This window comes from Rhipicephalus microplus, chromosome 1 (genome assembly GCF_043290135.1).
Source record: "Rhipicephalus microplus isolate Deutch F79 chromosome 1, USDA_Rmic, whole genome shotgun sequence".
NCBI lineage: Eukaryota > Metazoa > Arthropoda > Arachnida > Ixodida > Ixodidae > Rhipicephalus > Rhipicephalus microplus.
The window spans coordinates 250778753-250803780 of NC_134700.1; the positions used below are offsets into that span (position 1 = coordinate 250778753).

At 43.4% G+C, this 25028-nt stretch overlaps 1 protein-coding gene across 5 annotated transcripts in view; it reads right to left on the bottom strand.

Moving 5' to 3' along the window:
- Positions 1-25028, bottom strand: part of alpha-Catr (alpha-catenin related) — a 129071-nt gene that overhangs the window by 23862 nt on the left and 80181 nt on the right. For 4 of the 5 annotated variants that reach the window (XM_075893100.1, XM_075893095.1, XM_075893108.1 and 1 more), the window contains 5 exons: positions 20411-20461; positions 18203-18400; positions 16273-16350; positions 12664-12786; positions 1640-1723 (listed from right to left, as the gene is read on the bottom strand). In XM_075893100.1, coding sequence (XP_075749215.1) covers positions 1640-1723; positions 12664-12786; positions 16273-16350; positions 18203-18400; positions 20411-20461 — 534 coding nt within the window. The remainder of the gene's footprint in view (positions 1-1639; positions 1724-12663; positions 12787-16272; positions 16351-18202; positions 18401-20410; positions 20462-25028) is intronic. The other variant, XM_037434947.2, reaches the window with a different exon arrangement.

Here is a 25028-nt window from a genome sequence, read left to right on the forward strand (position 1 = left end):
TAGCAGCTACCGTTATCTAAGCATTCATATTACAAACGACCTCTCTATTCACCTGTCCAATTAAAACGACTGCTATATATCACCTACGTCAGCCCCAAACTAAAATATGCCTCATCCATCTGGGATCCTCATCAAGTCACATTAATTAACGAAATCGAATCGATACAAAATCGTGCTGGTCGTTTCATCCTAAGTAATTATCATCGAACTGCTAGTGTTAGATTATTGAAGAGTACGCTGCATATTCTATTACCCTCTATTCACAGAAAGGAATTGTGCATTTAATTATTTCGTGAAATCTATCACCACAATGCTTTCCTTCGCTTACTTTGGATTCACCCAGCACCGTACCATTCAGCTCGCCATGATCACGAGCATAAGGTGAATGTACCTCGTCACAACACCTTAGCATGTTCACAATAATTCCTTCTTAAGACCTCAATAGATTGAAATAATCTACTAGCGTCATTAGTAACCATCGCCGACTCCACTCAATTTAAGAACGCACTAATAAACTTGCAATTGAGAATTGTACCAACGGGCGTAACTAATATTGGCTGTTTAGTGTATTTTTTGTGGTTTGAGTTTAGTTGTTTTTTAATAAAGTGTATTCCCTGCATGTAATATCTACAATTATATTTATCTTCACAGTAATGTGTTTACATATTCCTGTATTTATTTTGATGTTTAACTATATGCCCCCTCCTCCCCTCTATAATGTACAAATGTGCCCTGAGAGTTTCAAAAACATATAAATAAATAAACACGTATCCTGCCCAACCTATAATTTTCAAAAAGTACTTTGTTTAAGGACATTTAATCAATAAAGCACCCTCAATAAACAAAGCTTGTGTTTTTTACACAAGATTTTCTGCTGGTTATATTCTTTGTAAAGACATAGTACTATGCAAAATAAGACAAAATAAGACATTAGAGGTGGAAATGATTGACACCGCTGGCATTGGCTTGCCATTAGAATCACTTTGTACAGCACCAAAGCACAACACTGTTTGGTGTTGTGTTGCAGCTCTTAAAAACTGTTGGCTGTCTTCTACAAATTCACATTGTGGTCTCTATTTCCTGAACATTGCCACACTATGTAAGACTCACATTGATGAATAAAAAAATTCAAACCTTTGTCTCATTTAGATTCTTTGTGTACACCGAGACCAAAGCACCGAGTACACCGAACTCGGTGCTTTCTATTGTGAGCCCAGTCATATATTACTACATCCAATACTTTATCTCAGCCCAACTGTAGCAGAAAGAATTATACTGTGAAGTACCAAGAAGTATCCTGTTATACACATTATGCACTGAATACTACGAGACCTGTGTTGAAGAAATGCCGTAAGTAGCTTTGTTAAGCAATAGGCTCTAAACAAATATAAAATATTGTGTTAAGGTGAGTCCAAGTGAAGTGGGCAGCCATGGGCAAAGCTTAGCAGCACTTTGTTACTGAGTTCATCATGCATTAGGTGTCGCAACTGAGATAGTCGGTCAAAATGTTAGTTCCATAAGCCACAAGCTTTCAATTGGTAGTATGCAAATATATTCAGTGAAATGCATGACATGTAATATCACATTCCTGCAAGTAGTAGCATGGTTTAGTTGCAAACTGTATAGTAGAAGCACTTACCTTTGTTGCACAGACTAGACAGGTTGTAACCACTTTAGAGATGACATTCATCAGGTTTTTTGTTTCTTGGATGACATTGTCAACCTGCACAATCAATCAGAAGCATGGGACGTGACGGCTGTGCACTCAACATCAATATTAAGCCAACTTTATAAAAATTATAAACAGGACTACAATGCACCTCGTATTTCTGTGCCGCCAGCTGTATTAGGCAACTCCTCTTCTTGAGGAGACTGTTCATGATTTCTGGATGGGTGCGAATAGTGTAATTTCACCTCGAAATTAGTTTGAATTAAATAGTGCCGAATAGTGGCCAAAAAACTAAATATCAAATAGAATACCAAATACAAAAGATTTTATTGAAATTTACAAGAAAGAGCAAAGAGGTAGAGCCTGCTGATGTCCTCGAGCACAATAAAGCGGTGGGTGACTACAACTGAAGGACTACAAATTGTCATGAAGAAACACAAGCTGTTCAGCATGACTTGACTTCAGGTTCTTGGCTAAATAAGGGAATATGATTGTTTTTTTTATAGATTGTTTTCCTTTATTGCAATACACATTTTATGGACACTCTCAGATGATTTTTGCCGTCACTGTCGCCCTCATGTCATATATATATATATATATATATATATTTTATGACGGCTCGGTTGTAACCAGGTTTATTGGGGATGAACTCGGGAACAAACAAGCGCAACGGACCCGAAGATGAGGCACACGTTCAAAGACGATGATGATTGTCAGCCAGAACAGGTGATGATGATTGACTGCTGTCCAAACGAGGATGAACCAAATAATAGATGCCTACATTAATTCCCCCCAAGTCGAAGCGACCAGCCTGGCCGCTGCTGACAAATAGTCAAGGTAACGAGGAACCTTGCGTAAAAAGCTTCATGCGGGAAACGTGAACAATTTCGGTGCTGCGATAACGGCGGTCAGTTGGCACGACAAGAGGCGTCACACGATAGTTGACAGGTGAAGTCTGCTCTAAAACTACATATAGGCCGATGAATCGAGGCTGGAACTTGTCGCACAGACCAGGTGTGCGAATTGGTGTCAATAGCAGCACCTCGTCACCCGGTCGGAATGATACCACAGGATGAGAGGTGACGTAGATGGCCTTCCTTGCTTGTTGCGTAGCTTCTGTGTTCATACGAGCGCTTGGCGGCACTGGGCAAGGCGAGAAATATATTCTTCGCAAGAAGACGGTGATGGAGGGCCATTGCTGGTGAAGAACGAAACGTCGATAAAGAAAGTAGGTGAACGTCCGTAAACGAAATAAAACGATGAGTAGCCGGATGTGCACTGAACAGCGGTGTTGTAGACGAAAGTGAGGAATAATAGGAGTTTATGCCAGTTTCTGTGATCCGGTTGAATATACACGGCGATCATGTCGGCAAGGGTTCGATGAAATCTCTCGGTCAGACCATTTGTTTGAGGGTGGTAGCTAGACGCCGTTTTTTGTGTGTTATCAGGAACGCAAAGAACTTCACCTAAAATCAGTGATAAGAACACCTTTCCACAGTCACTTAGAAGTACACGAGGAGCACCATGATGTAGAATTATGGCCTGAAGAACGAAGTCCGCAATCTTCCGATGCTGAACCAGTAGCTACTGAAGTTGTCTCAGCGTAGCGTGTCAGATGGTCTACGGCGGTGACTATCCATCTGTTTCCAGCGCCAGAAACAGGAAGGGGCCCATAAAGATCGACACCGACGACCTCGAAAGGTGTTGTAGGGCACTTCATTGGCTGTAATTGACCAGCAGGAGGAGATGTCGGAAGTTTGTGAAGTTGACACGGAGAGCTGGAACCCATGTACTTTGCTACGCTGGTAGAAATGCCAGGCCAGTAAAAGCGGCTTCGAATGCGGTCGTAGGTTTTGTGAAAGCCAAGATGGCCAGCAGTCCAATTGTCATGAAAGGCATTAAGTACATGATGCCGAAGAGCGGGTGGCAGGACAGGTACCCAGCGTTGACCGTCAGGATGATAAATGTCATGATACAGCACACTGTCCTGAAGCCTGAAGTGCTCGAGTTGTCGACGGAGCCATGCATTGGGTGGACGCGTAGCTCCTGAGAGGTGGTCTATAATGCGCCGACAGTACGGGTCAGCTTGCTGGCGAGAACTGAAGGGTTGGTCATCGTCGATTGGCGGCTGGTACAACGAGGCGAGCAAGGCAACAGAACTGAGAGTCACGTCCACACTGGTGCCATCGGAGAGGGCAGCAGGAGTGTCGAACGAAGCCGTAGGTAGTGGGCAACGAGAAAGAGCGTCGGCATCCTGATGTTTTTTGCCAGATTTTGAATAATCGCAAACTGATACTCCTGTAAGCGTAAAATCCAACGACCCAAGCATCCGGACAAGTTCTTCATTGTAGAAAGCCAGCATAAGGTGTGGTGGTCCGTTACGATGGTGAATTGACAGCCGTACAGATAAGGGCGGAACTTTTGTATGGACCAAACCACAGCGAGGCACACCTGCTCAGTGATGGTATAGTTCTTTTCAGTAGACGTAAGCACTCGGCTAGCGTATGCGACGACCCTTTCCCGTCCAGAGTTAGGACGTCATCCAAGCGTCTCAGGTGCTGAGAAAACGTTGATAAAAAGATGATAATGTCATCAAGGTAACAGAGACACGTCTTCCATTTCAGACCACACAGGACGGTGTCGATCATGCGTTCAAACGTCGCGGGCGCATTACAGAGCCCGAAAGGCATCACGTTAAATTCGTATAGGCCATCGGGGGTTGCAAATGCTGTTTTTGCTTTGTCGTCGTCGTGCATGAGAATTAGCCGATATCCCGAACGCAAATCAAGGCTTGAAAAGTATTCGGCACCTTGCAGTGAATCAAGGGCGTCGTCGATGCGTGGCATGGGGTATAGGTCCTTGCGTGTGATGTTGTTAAGTGCCTGATAATCGACGCAAATGCGCAAGAAGCCATCTTTTCTTCGTACCAAAACAACAGGGGATGACCAAGGGCTAGTTGTTGGACGAATTATTTCTCGTTGGAGCATGTCATCGACGTTTTCCTCGATGATTTTTTGCTCAGCGAGAGACACGCGGTCATAGGTCGGCACTTTGAGAGACTACTCACTCATACTCAGTCACCACAATTTTTTCAGCCTTCACCTTCACTCACGTTCATACTCACGTCTACTCCCACTCATAGGCCCTCACTCGCGCTCATACTCACGTCTACTCCCACTCATAGGCCCTCACTCCCGTTCATACTCACGCCTACTCACACTCACTCCTACTCACTCACGTTCATACTCACTCCTTCTCACACTCAAAGTACTCACTCACATTCATACTCACTCCTTTTCACACTCAGAGTACTCACTCATGTTCATACTCACTCCTACTCACACTCATGAGTACTCATGAGTACTCACTCACGTTTAAACTTACGCCAACTCACACTCTAGGCTCTCACTCACGTTCATACTCACGACTACTCACACTGATGAGTACTCACTCATTTTATACTCACGACTACTCACACTTGTGAGTACTCACTCATGTTTATACTCACGCCAGCTAGCACTCATAGGTCCTCACTCACGTTCATACTCACAACTACTCACACTGATGAGTACTCACTCATGTTCATACTCACGCCTCCTCACAGTCACTCACGTTCATACTCAAGCCTACTCACACTCTTTGTTCATGGCTCACGTTCATACTGACGACTACTCATACTCTTAGAGAAACATGGACTGCTGGGCGAGTCGGTAATTCATTTTAACTGAGGTGCGCGAAAAATTGAAGTACAAAAGGAAGACACCTCGAGACAGTGCGCCGTGTCCAGGTTTCTCCTTTTTGTACTTCAATTTTTCGTGCACCTCAATTAAGGACTCATGTTACTCACTCACCTTCATACTCACGCCTGCTCAAAATCATAGGCCCTCACTCACCTCTGCACTCACATAAGAATTCACCTTCATACTTGCGCCTACCCATACTCAGTCGCACTCACTCACGTACTTATACATTCACATACTCATCATCATCACAGCAGGACAAAGGCCTCTCCCCTGTTCCGCCAGTCAACTCGGTCCTTTGCTTGCTGTTGCCACTTCACATTGCAAACTTTTTAATCTCATCTGCCCACCAAACTTTGTCTCCCCTTTTCCCGCTTTCCCGCTTTCCTTCTCTTGGAATCTACAAAACAACAGGCAGAAAACGAAAGTAATGAACAACCTCGAAAGAAAACAGTGCTTCGAGATAGATGACAGCGCACTTGAAGTTGGAAAAGGTATATACGTCTACTTAGGACAGGTAGTACCTGCGGAGCCGAGCCACGAGACTGAAGTAACTATAACTAGAAGAATAAGAGTGGGGTGGAGAAGATTCAGCCAGCATTCTCAGCTCATAGCTGGTAGATTGTCACTATCCCCTCAAAACGAAGGTATATAACAGCTGCATCTTGCCGGTACTTACCTACTGAGCAGAAACCTGGAGGCTTACAAAGAGGGTTTAGCTTAAACTGAGGACGACGCAGAGAGCGATGGAAAGGAAAATAGCAGTTGTAACCGTAAGTTTCAAGGAGAGAGCAGAGTGGATCAGATAACAAACTGGGGTTAAGGATATCATAGTTGAAATCAAGAAGAAGAAATGGACATGGGCCAGGCATGTAGCGCGTAGGCAGGATAACAGCTGGTCATTAAGCATAACTGACCGGATTTCCAAAGAAAGCAAACGGGTTAGGGGGAGACAGTAGGTTAGGTGGGCAGATGAGATTAGGAAGTTTGCGGGTACATAATGGCAGCAGCAAGCACAGGACCGAGTTGAGTGGCGGATCATGAGATTAGGAAGTTCGCGGGTACATAATGGCAGCAGCAAGCACAGGGCTGAGTTGAGTGGCGGATCATGGGAGAGGCCTTTGTCCTGCAGTGGACGTTGTCAGGCTGATAATGAATATTGACATTGAAGTAGCATTACGTGTGCTCAGGTTACTCAAGAAACAATCAAGCTGGACAATTGTCGCTTTCTTTAAAAGTCGGTAGGCTCCACAAACAGGCAATGACTCAGCGCAATTACGACGCACCTGTACATTCATTTGTGTGCCATGACGCGTAGGAGACGCTGAGACATCGTTTAGACTCTCAGTAATGTGTTACAAGCACTCAAAACGCGCTTTCGTAGGCTACGACGCACGCGAGCGAAATAGAGACGCTCTCGACAGCTTCAGTATACTACACGGCGGCCGCTATGATTACCCGCCAGAACCCAAGACGTTGCCATGCCATCCGGCTCAGCCGCTTCGTTCGTTCCACTGCCCCTAACCCCTTCTGACTGCACTAGCGGGACAGGCGGGCGCCGTGGCCACCCCGGCCGCCCGGCCACTGATAGGTGTTCTGTGGCCCGGTGCGACCGTCGAGACGGCGCCTCCCCTCTCTGCCTCACCTTCAGATGGAATGCGTTGCATACGACAGTTTTGCATTCGAGTGCGCATCTTCGGAGATGTTTTCCTTCCTCTGTGGGTCGCGCTTACGTGGAGACTTGGTTGGCTCCGTGCCGGCACTGACGATTGCAGGGGGCCTTATTTATGGATCTGCGGACGCGGTTACCATTAATTGGCAGTGTGTGTACGCAGGGTTATCGCAGACAGCTTAATGAAATGGTAATTAACGAGTTCCATTATGTGTGTTTTTTGTACTAGCCCACATTATGTGAATGATAGAATCAATTATCAAGGGTAGTTGGGCGCTTATTGGACATTGTGTCTGCACTGCAGAAGGCATAATAAGCCGCCAAAAAGTTAAACGAGGGAGAGACTGAAACGGCGATGCAAACAAGGTCTGATTACGCTATCGCATACTATACTATTGACGGGGAAGCTCAACCGTCCTCCAAGCTTTCCTTTTTTTTTTTTCTTCATGGGGCACTGAGAAGGCGAAGTTTGCACACAGCTTCGCGCTGGAGAGGTCATGAGATCACTTAAGGTTTTCGTTCAAGGCAACCTTGACTTGAGGGACAACGCAGAGATAGAAACTGCAAAATCGCTGCGCACAATGTGCGTCGCGCACACAATGTGCTTTCTCTCGCGGGCCATTTCAGCGTTTTTTTTTTTTTTTTTGTCGCTTGCGCAGTGCATTTCTTTTTTCTGAACCGGCTCGCGCGGCGATTTTTGTTAAAGGGCTTCTCAAAACCTTGTTGTTTTACATGCATTATCAGCGGGTTGCGTAGACTGAAGGCACAAGAGGTAAGTGCAGCAAGAACGGTAGCTATAGGGACAGGTAGTTCAAAGTTATTCAGCCTAGAAAATTCAAATTACAATAAAATGAACGGCTACCCTCAACTCAATTTCTGCGCAGTCACCTCGCCCCCCTCCCCATCTGAAGTAGGATGGCTCCCCCAGTTTCCAAACTAACTGAAGGCTTTTACGTACAGGAAGCTTGCATGCCATAGTGCCCGTTATTTCCAACGTATTGAGGACGCCGTTGCGATGGTTACAAATATTCATTACACTCATAGTAACTAACTCATGTTCCTACTCGTCGCTACTCACACTCACAGAACTCACTCATCTTCGCAGTCAAGTCTATTCACACTCATGAGTACTCACCCACGTTTGTACTTACTCCTACTCACATTCATGAACTCTCACTCACTCCTAATCACACTCATGAATACTCACTCACGTTCACGCTAACGAATACTCACACTCATCAGTACTCACTCACGTTCATACTCTTTCTTCTCACACCCGCAGTACTCACTCATGTTCATACTCACTTCTACTCACACTCACAAGCTCTCACTCATTCCTACTCACACTGATGAATACTCACTCACGTTCATACTCACGGATACTCACACTGATGAGTACTCACTCACACTTACAAAGTACTCACTCACGTTCTACTCACTCTTACTCATACTCACAATACTCACTCACGTTCATACTCAATTCTACTCACGCTCAGAGTACTCACTCACATTCATACTCACTTATACTCACACTCAGAGTAGTCACTTACGTTCATTCATCTCACTCCTATTCACACTCATGAGCACCCACTCACGTTCACACTCACTTCTACTCACACTGAAAGTACTCACTCACATTCTACTCACTCCTACTTATAACTCATCAGTACTCACTCATGCTCACACTCACCACATTCAAATGAGTATGAATGAGTGTGAGTGAGTGTACTCATGAGTGAGTATGCCAAGCTATGCACGCGGTACGGGCGGTGATGCACAATAGATGTTCCCTCGGTCTGAATGCAATGCGCTGTAGTGGTAGTTCGGCCCAACGACGAGGAGCAGGTGTCGAAAGAATCGGCGTGTTTCATTAACAAAGCAAGCAACTGCTGCGTCTGCATAGCTGTTAGGTCATCACTGATAAGTGCTGTGAAGGGAGAGGAAGAACCAGACTTACTTATAGAAGGGTCGTTGGTAGAGGCAGGTTTAAGTGGCGTGACGCTGACAGGCTCAGCATCCACAACACAGGCTACTGCAGTGCCCTCTGGCAGGAGAACTTTCTGCGGTGTAACATTCATAGCAATGACGAGCGCGGAGCCATGGTGAAAGCATACGACACCTGATGCAAGGGCTATGCCTTTAGCGATGCAAGTTGACGAAGGGGACACCAAGACGTCACTGTGGTCGATGTCCTTAGAGGTCAGGGTCACAATTCGCTCTTGATGTGGTGGTAATTCCAGAACAGGCGTCGTGGCTTGTAAACGCCTTCGTCGAACATGGAGTCCGTATTAGTTATGTGCAGAATCGGTTCACCACAACATATAGTGGCCGAAGAAGAAAATAGGAAGTCCCACCCTAGAATTAGCTGGTGAGTGAACTAGATGTAATGCAGGATGTCATCGATAAAAACACGAGCAGTACAAAGAGCAAAAGGGCGGATAGTGTTCCCCTGGGCTTCGACTAGAGTGGGTCCATTATAAGGTGTCATTACTTTTTTTAGGCGTTTGCACAAATTATATCTAATCACAGAAACTGTAGCACCGGTGTCCACCAAATGTCCACGAGAAATCCTTCCGCCATAACAGACACCATGTTGAACGGGCGTAATGGAGGATGATCAGTCCTACTGTTAAATACAGTTTCTCCTCCGAAAACTGCATCATTTAGTTTTCGGACCGGTTGTCAGTGGTAAACGAGGCTAGCCGAAGAGGAGAGGAGGAGCGACGAAAGGGCGAAGGTGATAGGCGTCGGCTTGAACGGTAAGTGTTCCGCGTCTCAGTCGATGTGGGCGGAGATGGAGACCGCTGCTGTCCAGATGAATAACGCCGGGCGTAAGAATCCCCACTGGGAAAGCCCCGTTCGCGCATGTCGTATCCGCGACGCTCGTCCTGCTGGCGCTTGTGGCAGAAGCGCAATATATGGTCACGATATCCACGGTAAAAACATGTTGGGCGAGACGGGCACCAAGGCGGGTAGTAGAAGGCGTTCGGCGCACCGGGAGATAGCGCACTCAAGTGGGCAGACGGAGGGTCGGGTGGCATTGGCCGGAAGTGGACCGGTGGTGCCGCAGCAAACGATGTGAACGATGGCAGCGGCAACGTAGAGATTACGTTGCGAGGAGGCACGGCCGCAACTTGCACGTACGTTGGAGGGCTGGACGGAGGTGGCTGTACGTGGGCTGGACCGGTGAATTATGTCAGTTCCTCCCTTACGATGTCACGCAGGGCCATGCTTGAAGGCTGTGTGACAGATGGAGAAGGTGGTGAGAAGCCCATTGATTGGAGTTCTTCGCGTATGATCTCCCGTATCATGTCACACAGGTCCTGGTCTAGTGGGCGGTTTTCGCTATTGCCCGACTGAAGGCGAACAGAATCAAGTTCGTCGAGACGCTGACACGTAGAGACGACATCAGCGACAGTAGAAGGATTCTGGGCAACAAGGGCATTGTAGGCAATTCTTCCGATGCCCTTCAGTGTGTGACGGAGCTTGTCTGACTCAGACATCGAAGAATTGACACGCCGGCAAAGCGCAAGGACATCCTAGATGTACGATGTGTACGACTCGCCGGGATGTTGATGGCGAGTATCTAGGGTTCTCTTCGCTTGAGCGGATGGAACGGCAGGTGTGCCGAATACTTGGCGAAGCTGCTGCTTGAAGGCAGGCCAGACGGTGAGGTCAATCTCATGGTTCAAGAACCATGTCTTGGCAACGCCCATGAGATAAAACGGTACTCGGCGGAGCTTGTTAGAATTGTCCCAGTGATTAGTTGCGCTTACTCGCTCGTAGTTATTGAGCCAGCCCTCCACATCTTCGCCGCGGAGACCAGAGAATATCGGAGGGTCGCGCTGGTGGTTTACGATGTAAAGAGGAGGGGCTAGCGGCGCAGGGGTGGGAGCAGAAAGGGCGTCCGCCCACTCACTCTGAGACATTTTGGCGGACTGAGGGTCCAAGCGGCGGCCTGAATGGAGCTCCAGCGAGTAGGTATTGTGAGGAGAGGACCGGGATCATCAATCCACCTCCACCACGTATGACGACTCGGTTGTAACCAGGTTTATTGGCAATGAACTCGAAAAAGAACAGGCGCAACAAACCCAAAGATGAGGCGCACGTTCAAAGACGATGATGATTGTCAGCCAGAACAGGTGATGATGATTGACTGCTGTCCAGATGAGGATGAAGCACATAATAGATGCCTACAATATATATAAAGAAAAATAAATCAGTAAAGAAATGTTCCAAAGAAACATATTCAAGAAGATTTAAACCATTGAGCCCTTGCTCTGCAGCCGACTGTGCTAGCCAACAAAACTAGGCGCCGTGCTTGTGCCGGTGATAAAATGGCAAGTTATTCATATGCACCATTTACCACTTGCGGTACACATACCTCGAAATGGCTTAAGCGTATTTTCTATCACTATCACTTTTACATTTTCTTTCAAGTTCAAAATTGCCTTTGAGACACGCACAATAAAGTGGCCCCCTTCTGCAACACTCGTGATGTAGAAGAAAAAAAAAAATGTGGGGTACACTTGGCATCAGATGCCATTGCGTGACGGGAAACGCCGAGGAGTCATTGCTCGTGCTACAGCTTATAAAAATAAAAAGAAAAATCAAACAGCATTGACTTCTGCATTGTAGACATTTGCAGCGCATTCCATACAAACACGTAACAACTATGACAACTGTTATTTACACTTGTCCTGTGTATGCCTATGAATTCTCTTCAAGCGTCTTTCTTTGTGTTGCAATGGTGTGCTGAAAGTATCTAGCTGCTTGTTGTTCTTGGTACGATATTGTAATTTCATGCTATCGCATTTGTTCCTTCACCCTGGTGGTGAAACTGTCAATTTTTATTTTTTATGGTCGGGCAATACGGCTCATCTGAAAACCCCTATGCTTCGTTGTCATGAGTGCTCGGACTCAAAAATCCTCAGGCACTCATTCTCAGCAGTGCTTTAGCTGTGTGCCAGAATGATGGGAGTTTCTGATGAATAGGGCAGTTTGGAAGCGGCGACTCAGTGCAGCGTGAAAAAATTTTTGCATGTGAAGCCAATCACCGAGTATTTCGCAGATCAAAGCCAGGACGCTGTAGGTGTGCAAATTATATCGCCTTCAAAATAAACATGCGCTCGATTTTGAACCAGTATACTAGTGAAAGTTTTAATGAAAGGCCTACTGCAACAGCATTAGCATTAGTTTTAGCCAATCTACCCTAACCAAGTTGCACCATTGGTATTTGTTTTGTTTTAAAAATTCCTGCAGTCAAATTATTTGAAACCTTAAATACTAGGTATACAGTGGACCCTCATTAAATGGAACCTGAAGGGATTGGGAAAATTTGTTTACTGCTCCGTTTACTGAGAGGTGAAGTGAGTTGCAGCATTCTAGTATGAAACCAATCATATCAGAGCAAGTTGTTCCATTTAAGCAGCATGTATATATAACAGAATTTCGTTTACTGAGATTCTACTGTACAAAAGTCGAATCGTATTATTTGAATAAGTATATTTGATTTGTATTAAAAACTCGAATAATCACACACCCCTAATTATTTCTCAAAAGCGCTGCATTTAAAAAATCACCTTGGTAAAAGTAGCCGCCTTCCCCACTGTTGGGTTCTTCACCGTGAACTGTAGCTGCTGGACAAATGTGGGCACCTTGTCCAGAAACTCAAGCAGTTCTTTCTTGTGCTGTCCCGAGGGAACCTGCCACAGAAGCGTACACAACTTGACCATCAGAGGTTCTTGAAAATGAAAAGTCACTTAATGTCCAAACAAGTAGTGTACCTATCCCAGGCATGCATAGTCCAAGCACAGGACTATATATATATAGTGCAAGGAAATCGCCTCACTTGAATCAAAAGTGTGATTTGCACATCATGCATACATAGGTACACCAGTTCATTTTGATCTCAAACAAGGTGTTAAAGATTATACTGCTAAGAATGTGTCAATATCTCGATTTCCTTAAACTGCAAACAAGCTGAAAAAACTACGACAAGCAAATGAAAAGCTTTGCAAGTGGTTTAGCAAGAGCCGCATGCTATGACACACTATAAAAGGCCATTTCGATATCCCGAATTATGCTTTATGTAGACACAAGCAATATGCTCAGTTTTGTCTTTTACTGAGCAATCATGAGCTTAGTAGTTATATATAATAATAATAATAATAATAATAATAATAATAATAATAATAATAATAATAATAATAATAATAATAATAATAATAATAATAATAATAATATCAAATGCAGTTTTACATGCCAAAATCATGATTATTATGACCAAAGGCTGGATTTTTAGTCATGTAAAAAGTGCATTTTATGCACTAAAATAGCCAGGCAAAACATTTTAGGCCTTCTACATTATAAACATTTGCACAATAAATTTCAACATAAATGTAAAAATTTCAAATGGAGCCAAGTGCAGCCTGTACTTGCAACACGAAAAGAAAAAGTTATTGTTTATGACAGTACAAAGGCGCCAACAGTTAAACACAGCTGTGCAATTTTCACATGATTCACAGAACACGTTTTCTCAATTTATTATGTCCAATGGCATGTCAAGTTTGCGCTGTTGAATAAGCACACCCTTGGGTGTCTCTTTTTTGCATTACTGAGAAGGGCAGAGCAGCAGCACACAGCCAGACCACTAAAAGCCGACAACGAAGGGGTGCCTTCGAGTGGCCGGGTCAAATTGGGCAGAGCCTATTTCTCCCTTGGTAGTACACACACTGAAAATTAATTACAAACAAAATAAAAGCTGCCTGCCTTTCACATTTTGCTTCCTTCTTTTGCTCGTCACTATCCTTTACCCTGACGTCTTCACGCAGTTTCGCAGTCACCAACTGCTTGAGCCATGTAAGCGCAGTGGTGCATGCTGGCTGGCACATCCCACTTCACCGCTGCTAGCGGGTTGTTTTTCAGCAATCAGCTGAACTAGAGGGCTAGGTTGAAGCCTATAGCATTCAGAACAATGTTGCTCGGTAATATGAATAACGGTCTCAAAATGCACCCAAAAGCGATACTTCAAGCATTTGCATAGGAACCGATTTAGGTGTTCATATGAGCACAAAACCGGTGTTTGTATAAGTAAAACCGGTGCCCATATTAGCACAGATTTTGAAAAATAGGCATGTATGCACAAATGTCAGAAAAGGCCCATAGGTACCATAAAAACCCTACGAACGCCCTTCCTCTAATTCATACTTGCATATAAAAATACGGTGATAGGAGCACAAAAAAATGAATTAACTTTTGCTTAAAATCCGATGTCCAAATTTGAGGCATGCCGTAGTATAGAGCTCCAGAAATTTCATTATCTGGAGTTCTATAACATTCACTGACATGGCACAGTATATGGGCCTCAAGCATGTTGTGTCCATCGAAATGCGACCAACCCAGCCATAATTGAACCTCATGTAAATTTAAGCAGAAGCCCTAAGCGTTCCTTCGTACAAGTTAACCGAGTTGAGTCAACTCAGTCAAGTTGTGTTTCACTGAACACAGGATGACTACCGCGTACCAATGTCAAACAAACAGACTCACTGAATGGCTGATGCACACACTAAGTGACATGCTCATGGTGTACGTTTGCGACGATCACCGTGACTGAGGCATCGCTTTGCCCTACATTACTTTTTCTGGATAGTTTTTGTGGAGAAGTTCTTCGGTGAAAGCAATAGTGGCCCTATTTGTCAGCCTCTGACAGATTTTTATGAAGGGACATCGTTTCTTGTTAGTGTAGGCTTTTGCCAATTTTACTTAAAGGGACACTAAAGGCAAATATTAAGTCGATGCTGATTGATGAAATAGTGGTCTAGAAACCTCATAGTGCTGTTTTTATGCTAAGGAAGGGCATATTTTGAAATAAAACCACTCTTTAGTGGTTTGCATCGCATCAGCGCACTTAAAATTACCCGCCTCAAAGTAACGAAAAATTTGTAAACAGGGGTTGTGTTGAGCCGACGTTCAAACAAGCAGGCTTGTCTTCCTTAAGGCTAGAACAGAACAGTTCTGTTCTAGCTTCAAGGAAGACAAATCCGCTTGTCTGCGTGGCCACTAACACTAGTAGAAGCAGAGTGAAATTTGTGGGAGCCACAGCAGCAACAGCCATTGAACAATTTTCTGCCATGGCCTTCGTGATGACAAGCGTGCTTGGTTCAAGAGGACTCCACTAGATAGCTTGACTTGACCAGTTTACCCAGGCGAAAATGAAACTTCTGAACTACTTGCGCCGTTCCTTATAGAAACGTGCAGTGATTATTTTTTCTATAAATCGAACAGAAACGAACAAGGGAAATTTTATTATGCCTCTTGATGTTTAGAAAGTTCTTTTTTTATTGCAGCTAGTTTGATTACTAGTGATTATTTGTAGGTGGTAAATCTGACGTCATCGGGATCATATTGAGAATTCCCTAGTCATGGTGCATGTCTTCTCGTGCATTTAGTTTAATTTCTCGGTAAGTAGGGCATTGTTGTTGATAATGTTGTCATTTTACACATTGTCATACATTAAGCTTTCACTCTGACATAAATTGTTATTTGCCTTTAGTGTCCCTTTAACTACACATTCCAGTTGAAATTATGCCAATATGACCTGAACTGGCAATGATGTAAATGAAAGTATGTGCATTATTTAGCCCTAAATTGTCCTGTTTCAGCCCGTAAGTACTCTATATCGTCATCATACCATAACTATCCTACAGCTCTTCATCACCGTCTATAGAAAATTATAGAAAGAGACAAAAAAAAAGAGAGGGGAAAAATGGCACTGTATTTTTAGTTTGCTACCCTGTACTGGGGATTATGACAGAAAAACAGGGAAAGGGAACAAGTGATGCACACAAACACATGCGCACACACATACACATACACACACACAACAGCATTAGCTGCACAATAAAAGATGCTTGCAGAGCCCAATCACCTTTGGGGCACCTACAGTGCTTTTACGGCTCAACATGTGGGTGACATCCTAGTCCATGGCTTCAACAAGAAGCAATATAAAACAATGCTTTAAAACGTTAGCAGATATGGCGTGATTGTAAATATTCTTTGCTGCTCCCAAGTAAGATGTTGTGGTAATGGCAGTTTGACATAATGTGCCACCTTTTCAAATGTTATAGGACATTACATGTTGTTCAGTGTGGGTGAATTGCTAAAGCATAGCAACACAGATATTAACTAACCTGGTAGGAAAACTGCCGTACAACCTTGTAGAGCTTGTTGGCTTCTTCTGCAAAAAACTCAGCTTGAGTGAAGAGGTCCTAAAAAAGAGCAAAATGTGACTGGATTACTTACTGAAGGCAAGATAACATAGATGCTAACTATCTAAAATACCTTATGACATCTGCTTGCTATATCTACAATATTCTCGCAAAAATCACAAAAAAATGTTTTTCTCTCCTCCAAATCACAATAACAAATTGAGATTGATTCAAAAGGTATTCATAGCGTAATGAACAGTGCAAACCATAAAGAACTGTGAAATCGCACGCAGCAACAACTGAGCCGCAACTTCATTTAACTGATCAGAGAAGTCAATGCATGCATACAGTGAAGGAGAATCAAACATAAGAAGCTGGCTTTGTAAATATACAACAAACAAACAAACAAAATAATTAAGTAAACTGTTCATGAAGAACATTTGATGCTAAGGAAATCTTGTAAGAACACAGTGTTCTGTTCTTGCCAACATTAAAAGGGCCCTGCAACACTTTTTGAGCACGGTCAGTAAGCGCTGCCGATCGGTTGTAGAGGCTCCCGAAAACACGCGAGCAGAATATTAGAGCGCAGCATGGGGCATGGAATTCACAATAAATTATCAGAGTGAGCTAAAAATTGCCTTCTCTTCTCTCGACAAATGACAGAAGAAGCTCAAAAATCACTCGTACCAGCCATTGGCTGATTTGAACATGGCGCGCTCAGTCATGACAGGAATCGCCGCGAGAGCCACGAGTTGTCCACGCGTGTGTGCACGATCACACTGGAAAATCCATGTATTCGAAGAAAAATAAAATGCTCAAGGTCACGAGGTGTGCGGAACATATTTTTTTTGTCCATGCCATCCCTCCCTGCTTAGCTTCCAGCTCTTTGTCGGGACGAGAAAAGACAGAATGCGATTGCAGCGTGCATTAAATTTTTGCAACTCCGCTCATACTGAACGGATTCTTAAAATTTTTGAGGCGTTGAATTTATGAAGCAATAAGCTCTTTCAGTGAATCCATTTCTTGGTTAATTAAAAAAGTATTTCAGGGCCAAGTTGCAACATCTAGGGGAATGCAGTGTTCCGGGTTTTGCAGTGTTCCGGGTTTTGGCACCAGAACGAAGTGTGGAAATTGAAGAGGAGACCCAGAGCTGTTAGCCTGGCTACATCAAAGGTAAACAGAAGAACTGCGCGAACCAGCGCCCGTGGCTCTTGCTCGTGCCCACCACCCATTCCTCCTCCTTTATTTGTAACAGTATACTGCATTTGCATTGAGCATTTGTGAATATGTGCGAATGACTGTTCAGGAATCTACAGTGAATATGGACTACCACACTACTATACTGCTACACTCACTTGATATTCTTACTAATAAAGGTAAGTTTCATCTTTAGTTAAATTTGCTTATCAGCTTTTGAACATGGCAGTCTTTGGAACCAGAGACAGCTGCTTGACATCATTTCCAACCATGATTGGTAGAGACATGATTGACATCATTTCCAACCTACCATAATGCGTCTACTCCTAGTGACAGTAAGTACATTTGACATTCAACAACTGTAATGTCACCAGTAAAGCTTTACAGTTTTGTTTGCTGCCCCACTAAATGATTGATAATTGATTGATATGCGGGGTTTAACGTCCCAAAACCACTATATGATTATGAGAGACGCCGTAGTGGAGGGCTCCGGAAATTTAGACCACCTGGGGTTCTTTAACGTGCACCCAAATCTGAGCACACGGGCCTACAACATTTCCGCCTCCATCGGAAATGCAGCCGCCGCAGCCGGGATTCGAACCCGCGCCCTGCGGGTCAGCAGCCGAGTACCTTAGCCACTAGACCACCGCGGCGGGGCCCCCACTAAATGCAGTAATGCACTTGACCGACTAGTAAATGACGTCGGGAAACATACCTGTGTGGTCTTGAGGTCACCCTCTCCTCGAGTGAACTGGTACATGGAGAAGGCCATCTGAGACATGGCGCGTGCCCGGCCTACGATGTCGTTCTCGGCGGCGGGCCACTTCTCCGTCTCGGCGTCCATCTCCGATGTCAACAGCTTCATCTCGAGGCCGAGCTTGGCGATCTTGGCCTGCTCCTGCGAATCGATGCACTGTGCTAGACTCGACTCATGCGCCAGCCACTCCTCCTGCTGGGACACACTTTTCTCACAAGGCATAGTAAAACTACATCGTGATTGAGTGTGGGGCACTTTAGAAGGCCTTCTTCACTGGCTCTTATTAGATGGAGGGGATACCTGCTGTTGCATGCATTATATGAAGTTAGATTTCCTTTTGTCTTTCACTTCTACTTTGTTTAAAACTAAGAAACTGCCACCGGCCACATACAGTCTGTCCAAGAAATTTATGCTTTAATATTTGTACGCCAAACAAGCCACATTGTCATCCCAACAAATGAATGACATTTGCTGACAAAGGTGACTCATGAGATTTGTTCCACTATTGCTTTGTTCCACTCCATTTTCCACTATTTCTAACCTATAGGTGGAGAGTATGGGAGAAGGGGGGTCAGGCCCTCGCCCGCTCTATGGGGAGCACAGACTTAGGCTTGGAATATTCTTCAAAAGCTTGACTTAGGTCTTGATCCTTTGACAACAAACTATTCATCATCCTTTCTGACAGTCATTTCACAGGAGGCTGTTTGCGCCCGCTTCTTTTTCTTCATTTCAGGCTTTAAAAATTTGTATGTTGGGGCTAGTGCCAAGTCAAACATTCAGAGGAAAATTCCCCTCAAACCAATTTGTATGCAGAGAATATGCTGGGTTTATGAAAAACTGAAGTGACTACTTTAGATATGACAACTTAAAAAGTCCTGAACCGCGTAGCGACTGGTTTTCGGAACAAAAAATGCTACTGAGAACATAAAACGATCCTGACACAGTGAATGCTTTTGCACAGGCTCGCTCACTAATAAAATTTTTTGGTTGTCTACAAATGGTTACCCTTCGACATGCCTGCCTATACAAGTGCCTCTTGCCCCCAAGTTTTTAGTTTTTATGTGTGTATATATATGCAAGTGCACATACAAGCACACAGACACATACATAAAGGGGTCAGATACCCTTTTCTCACCCCCCCCATAAAATATTATCGGAGCTATGCCCCTAATACTACATACAGTATTCATACAATATCACGTGCATGTACAAACTCTGGATAATGTTGGGGGAACATGTATACTTCTTTAGCTTATTCAATCTGACAAACAAATTATTGTGCATGTTAGCACATATTAATGAAAACAGAATAGACTAGCCTTTCAGACTTCATAGATGTAGCCTACTCATCAAATGAAGTTGAAAGAAATTCGAAAGTAAGACGCATGCAACAGCTGACAGTCCAAGTGTGCTAGCTGTCGCAAGTACAAAAGAGCCTGAATGAGATTCAAGTAAAGCAAGAATAATCTGAAGTGAATCTGATCCACTGTTATAATATGAAGTAATAATCTGGTCAACTCATATTTAGCACTTAATTAACAAAGCTAATCACACATTAAGCTATCATCACAGAAATTTTTATAATGTTTTTTCCTCCTTGAAATTCCTTATTTAAAAACACAGATCCAGTTGAAATTGGAGTATGCAATGCTTGTGTGGAGCCCTACCCACGTAGACTTAAGTACTGATTTTTTTCACGCTAATTACAGGCCGCGCCACCAGTATAACTGCTATGAAATAGGACCTTTCCCTTCCATTAATATCGCCACGAAGAAAAGTGTTACTCATTGCGTAGTTCTACAAAGTGTATTATCATCCTGTAGTACGTGATCATCAATCTCGCAACCGCTTTATGTATCCCATCGCACTGATTATCGTCACAAACTCGAATTAGCTTTATGTAATATCATGTACTGTTATCGTTCATTTCTACCATGAAACCCTCGCTACTGGAATAGCCTTCTTGCCAACGTTGTGAGCATTAATCATTATGAACAATTCTGTGATTTTGTAGCTAATATTTTACTCAGGCTCTTTGCAACTTACCGGACGTATTCATCGCACTTGCATATTTTGTTCTTTTTTTTCCTATTTTCGTGTGTATGTGTGCTTTTACCACTAAAATAAAAGAAAAGGGTATAATAAAATGAAAATGTAAAATGATACCTCAGTGTCAAGCTTCATGGGCTTTAAGGGCTTGCTTGTTGTGCCGTGGCGCTGCAAGGCAAGAGGGAAGAAAAGAAGATGAGAAGAGGAAACAATGAAGAGACACGTCAGTATCACATTGCTATGGGTCATGCAGAGTGTGCACGATGTGCACTGTGAGAGAGTGTGCAAATATTGAGATTGGCCATGTTCACTTAAAATTTTTCCCAAATTTTTTCTTTTAAAACTGAAATTAGCTAAATATCTGTAGCGCGGCTATACTACAGAGAAAATATTTCACTCATATAGTACATCATTCTTGCATCATGAATATTACCAGAACACACAAAACCATGTTTCATGCATGCATGCTGGGCAAGAAAGTATACAGATAGAAATGTGCCCGTAACTTTAAATGATTATGTATTTCAATGTCTGCAAAATATATTGTTTGTTACTCTGTCTCTTTAGCTGCTACTCCATTTTCTTCACTAGTAAAAGCTGCATGCCATTACTCAAAAAATCTCGAAACATAAAATTTGTGTGTTCACTCTTAGCAATGTTGCACTTTACCAAGTCAGTAAATGAAACAGCTCAAAATAATGAGATGCACCCATCTCATTCACCCACATTACCTGCAGTCATAATTGCCAGAAGCCATAGCTTTCAGAGTGGATAAGGGTGCCGGAACGTGTAGTAAAATGCACCAAATGTTAACATTACGTAGCCCATTGAACACTGCCTTTGTTTTTTGTTGAGTAAAGCGTGCCATGTGAAAAAAAGAAATATCATCATCATCAGTGGCAGCAGCAGCAGCCTAACCACGCCCAATGCAGGGCAAAGGCCTCTCCCGTGATCTGCCAATCAACCTGGTCTTATGTTTTCTGCTGCCATGTTATACCTGCGAACTTTTTTATCTCATCGGCCTACCCAACTTCCTGTATCCCCCTCGTGTGTTTGCCTTATCTGGGAACCCAGTCAGTTACCCTTAATGATCAGTGGTTACCCTGCCTATGCGCTACGTGCCCTGCTCTTGTCCATTTCTTCTCGATTTTAACTGTGATATCCTTAACCACGGTTTGTTCCCTGACCTACTGTGCTCTCTTCTTGTCTCTTAAGGTTACACCAATCATTTTTATTTCCTTCGCTCCATTTGTCGTCCTCAATTTAATCTAAGCCTCCAGGTGTCTGCTCACCAGATAAGTGCCGGCCAGATGCAGCTGTTATATACTTTTCTCTTTAGGGTTAGTGGTATATTACCATTCATGATTTGAGAATGCTTGCCGAATGTAATCCACTCCACCCTTATTCTTCTAGTTATTTCTCTCTCATGATTTGGCTCTGCGGTTTATATTTCTACTTAGAACGGGTAGTAATTACTACCCGTCCTAAGTAGAAATATATTCCTTTACAACTTCCAGCTTCTCTCCACCTATCAAAAAGTGCTATTTTCTGCTGAGACTGCTGCACATTACTTTAAGCACAATAATTTACAGACCTACCTTTCTTCTTTCCGTGTCCAGTTCAGTAATCATGAGCTGTAATCCATCCCCCAAATTAATCATCAAGACAATATGATCAGCGTATCACAGGTTACTGAGATACTCTCCATTAACTCTCATCCCTAACTTTTCCCAATCTGGGGCCCTGAAACCCTCTTGTATACACACAGTGAATAGCATTGGAGAGACCGTGTCTCCCTGCCATACACCCTTCTTTATAGGGATTCTGTCGCTTTCTTTATGGAGAACTATAGTGGCTGTGGATCCGCTGTAGATTTATTCCAGTATGTTTATTTAGGGTTCTTCGATGCCCTGATTCTGTAGTGCCTGCATCACTGCTGATGTATCGACTGAGTCTAACGCCTTCTCGTAATCTATAAAAACACTGTATAGGGGTTGGTTGTATTCAGCGCATTTCTCTATTACTTGATTGATAGTATGAATATAGTCTATTGTGAAGTAGCCGGTACGAATTCCTGCTTGGCTCTTTGGCAGATTGAACTCTAATATCATCTTCATTCTATTAGCTATTATTTTTGTAAATATTTTGCAGAGAATGAAGAGTAAGCTGATTGGCCTGTAATTTTTCAAGTCCTTGACGTCTCTTTTTTTATGAATTAAGATGATCTTAGCGTTCTTCCAAGATTCTAGTATCCTTCCTGTCAAGAGACAATTTGTATACAAGGTGGATAATTTTTCGAACACAATTTCTCAGCCATCTTTTAGCCGGTTCGTTGTTATTTCATCCTCACCAGCAACTTTGCCTATTTGCATTCTTTCTAGGGCTTTCATTACTTCCCCTGTGATTACTGGTAGAATGTCAAATTCCTCTGGGTTATTATTGCTTCTTACAACGTTTGTTTTGCCTTCTGTAGAGCTCTCTGTAGAACTCCTCCGCCATCTCAACTATCCTATTCATATTTGTTATGACACTGCCTTCCTTGTCCCTTAATGCATACATTCAATTTTTGCCTATGCACACATTTACCTTCTCAGCTTTTAGGCTTTAGCTGCTTTTTACAGCCTGCTCTATTCTCTCCATGTTACACCTTCTGATGTCGGCTACTTTGTGCCTATTGATTAACTTTGAAAGCTCCGCGAGCTCTATCTTGTCAGTTGCATTTGAGGCTTTCTTTGTTTATCGTCTCTTAATGATATTTTTTGTCTCCTGGGATAATTTGCCAGTGTCCTGTCTAGTGACCATATCTCCGACTTCCTCTGCACACTCTTTGATGATACTAGTAGGATTAAGGTTCACTGTGTAAGCGCTAACATCGGTTACCTCGTTTAGAGCCGCAAATATATTCTGAAGCGAAGCTCTGGATTCCTGTACTTTCCCTCTCTTTGCTAGCTCATTAATTGGCTTCTTGTGCATCAGTTTATGCCTTTGCTTTTTTAAAATCTAGTTGAATTAGAGAGCTTACCATTTTATGGTCACTGCATCGCATCTTGCCAACTACTTCTACATCCAGTACAATGCCTGAGTGTGCACACAGAATGAAGTCTATTTCACTTTTATTTTTGCCATTAGTACCGGCAGGTGGTTGCCAGTGAAACCGCACACCAGACCTTTTTTTTTTTTAGCTATTCCTTCATTATGCAGTTAAAGTAAATATACGATTGGGAATGGTCTGGCATCAGCATTTAAACTGAATTTGTCATTGCGTGCTAGGCTGATATGATGTCTCTAAGTAGAAGTTCTGTTGTACTTTCTTAGCACTGTAGAATACTACCTGACTGCCTATCAGTTCTCAACTTCACATTACTCGTAGCTCGCCTGGTCTTCTCTTAAATGTTTTAAACTCCATATTTGCTTTAAAAAATAAAAAAAGAATGGTGTGGCTTCAAACGTCTGATTTTGCGAGCTTAGCCCAGTTTAGCACTCTGCATGGCCCTCCTTCTCACGCGTTTACTCTCCCCTAATTTCGTTCTGTCTCGCTCAACTTTTGAAGTATTCGAGGCGCTATATGTAAGCTTAGTGCCCCCATCTTGGGTCTCGTATATTAGGCCATGCTGAGGCAGTATTACACAAGATAAACATAAAATATTGCTTGTATTATTGTTTGATTTAAAAGTCCAACACTATGTTACCTTGAGCAGTGAACATAATTGTACACTAGCTAAATAAAAATGGGAATTCAAAGTATTTTCCTAAAGCATAGCCGCCCACCGGCACCAGCTGCGTTCCACAAATATAGTGCTATAACTGCTCCTGGAGCCACTTATGAGCTGTACATGTCGCGTGGACTTCTTGTGTGTATTGTTCTAAGAGCTGTTTGCAAGATAACATGCGAAGGTAGCCGCCAGGGTCTATCAATTCAAGGTGACGCTATGTGGTGAGTGATGCAAACATGTTATTACTTTCGTACAAGGTTATTTGCCTTTCGCTGCTCTCTAGACATAGCAATAATTTCGTCCTTACCTTTTGATCTAATATTCTACATTATTAGGCTAGCCGTTGAGGTAATTACTAGTACGTACAGTAGGCTCCAAGTAAACGAAACCTGAAGGGACCTAAAAAATCAACATCATCACCATCATAATCATTACCATCATCATCAGCCTGACTACATCCACAGCAGGACAAAGGCCTCTCCCATGTTCCTACAGTCAGCTCGGTCCTGTGCTTGCTGCTGCCAGTTTATACCCGCAATATTCTTAATCTCATGCCCACCTAAACTTCTGTCTCCCCCTAACCCGCTCGCCTTCCCCAGGAATCCAGTTAGTTACCCTTAATGACCAGCGGTTATCCTGTCAACGTGCTACTTTCCCAGCCCATGTCCATTTCCTCTTCTTGATTTCAACTATGATATCCTTAATCCCCATTTGTTCCCTAATCCACTCTGCTCTCTTCTTGTCTCTTAAGGTTACATCTACCATTTTTCTTTCCATTGCTCGCTGCGTCGTCCTCAATTTAAGCTGAACCCTCTTTGTAAGTCTCCAGGTTTCTGCTCCATAGCTAAGTATCGGCAAGATGCAGCTGTTATATACCTTCCTCTTGAGGGATAGTGGCAATCTACCTGTGATGATTTGAGAGTGCTTGCCAAATGTGCTCCACCCCATTCTTATTCTTCTAGTTACTTCAATCTTGTGGTTCGGCTTCGCGATTATTACCTGCTCTAAGTAGACATAGTCTT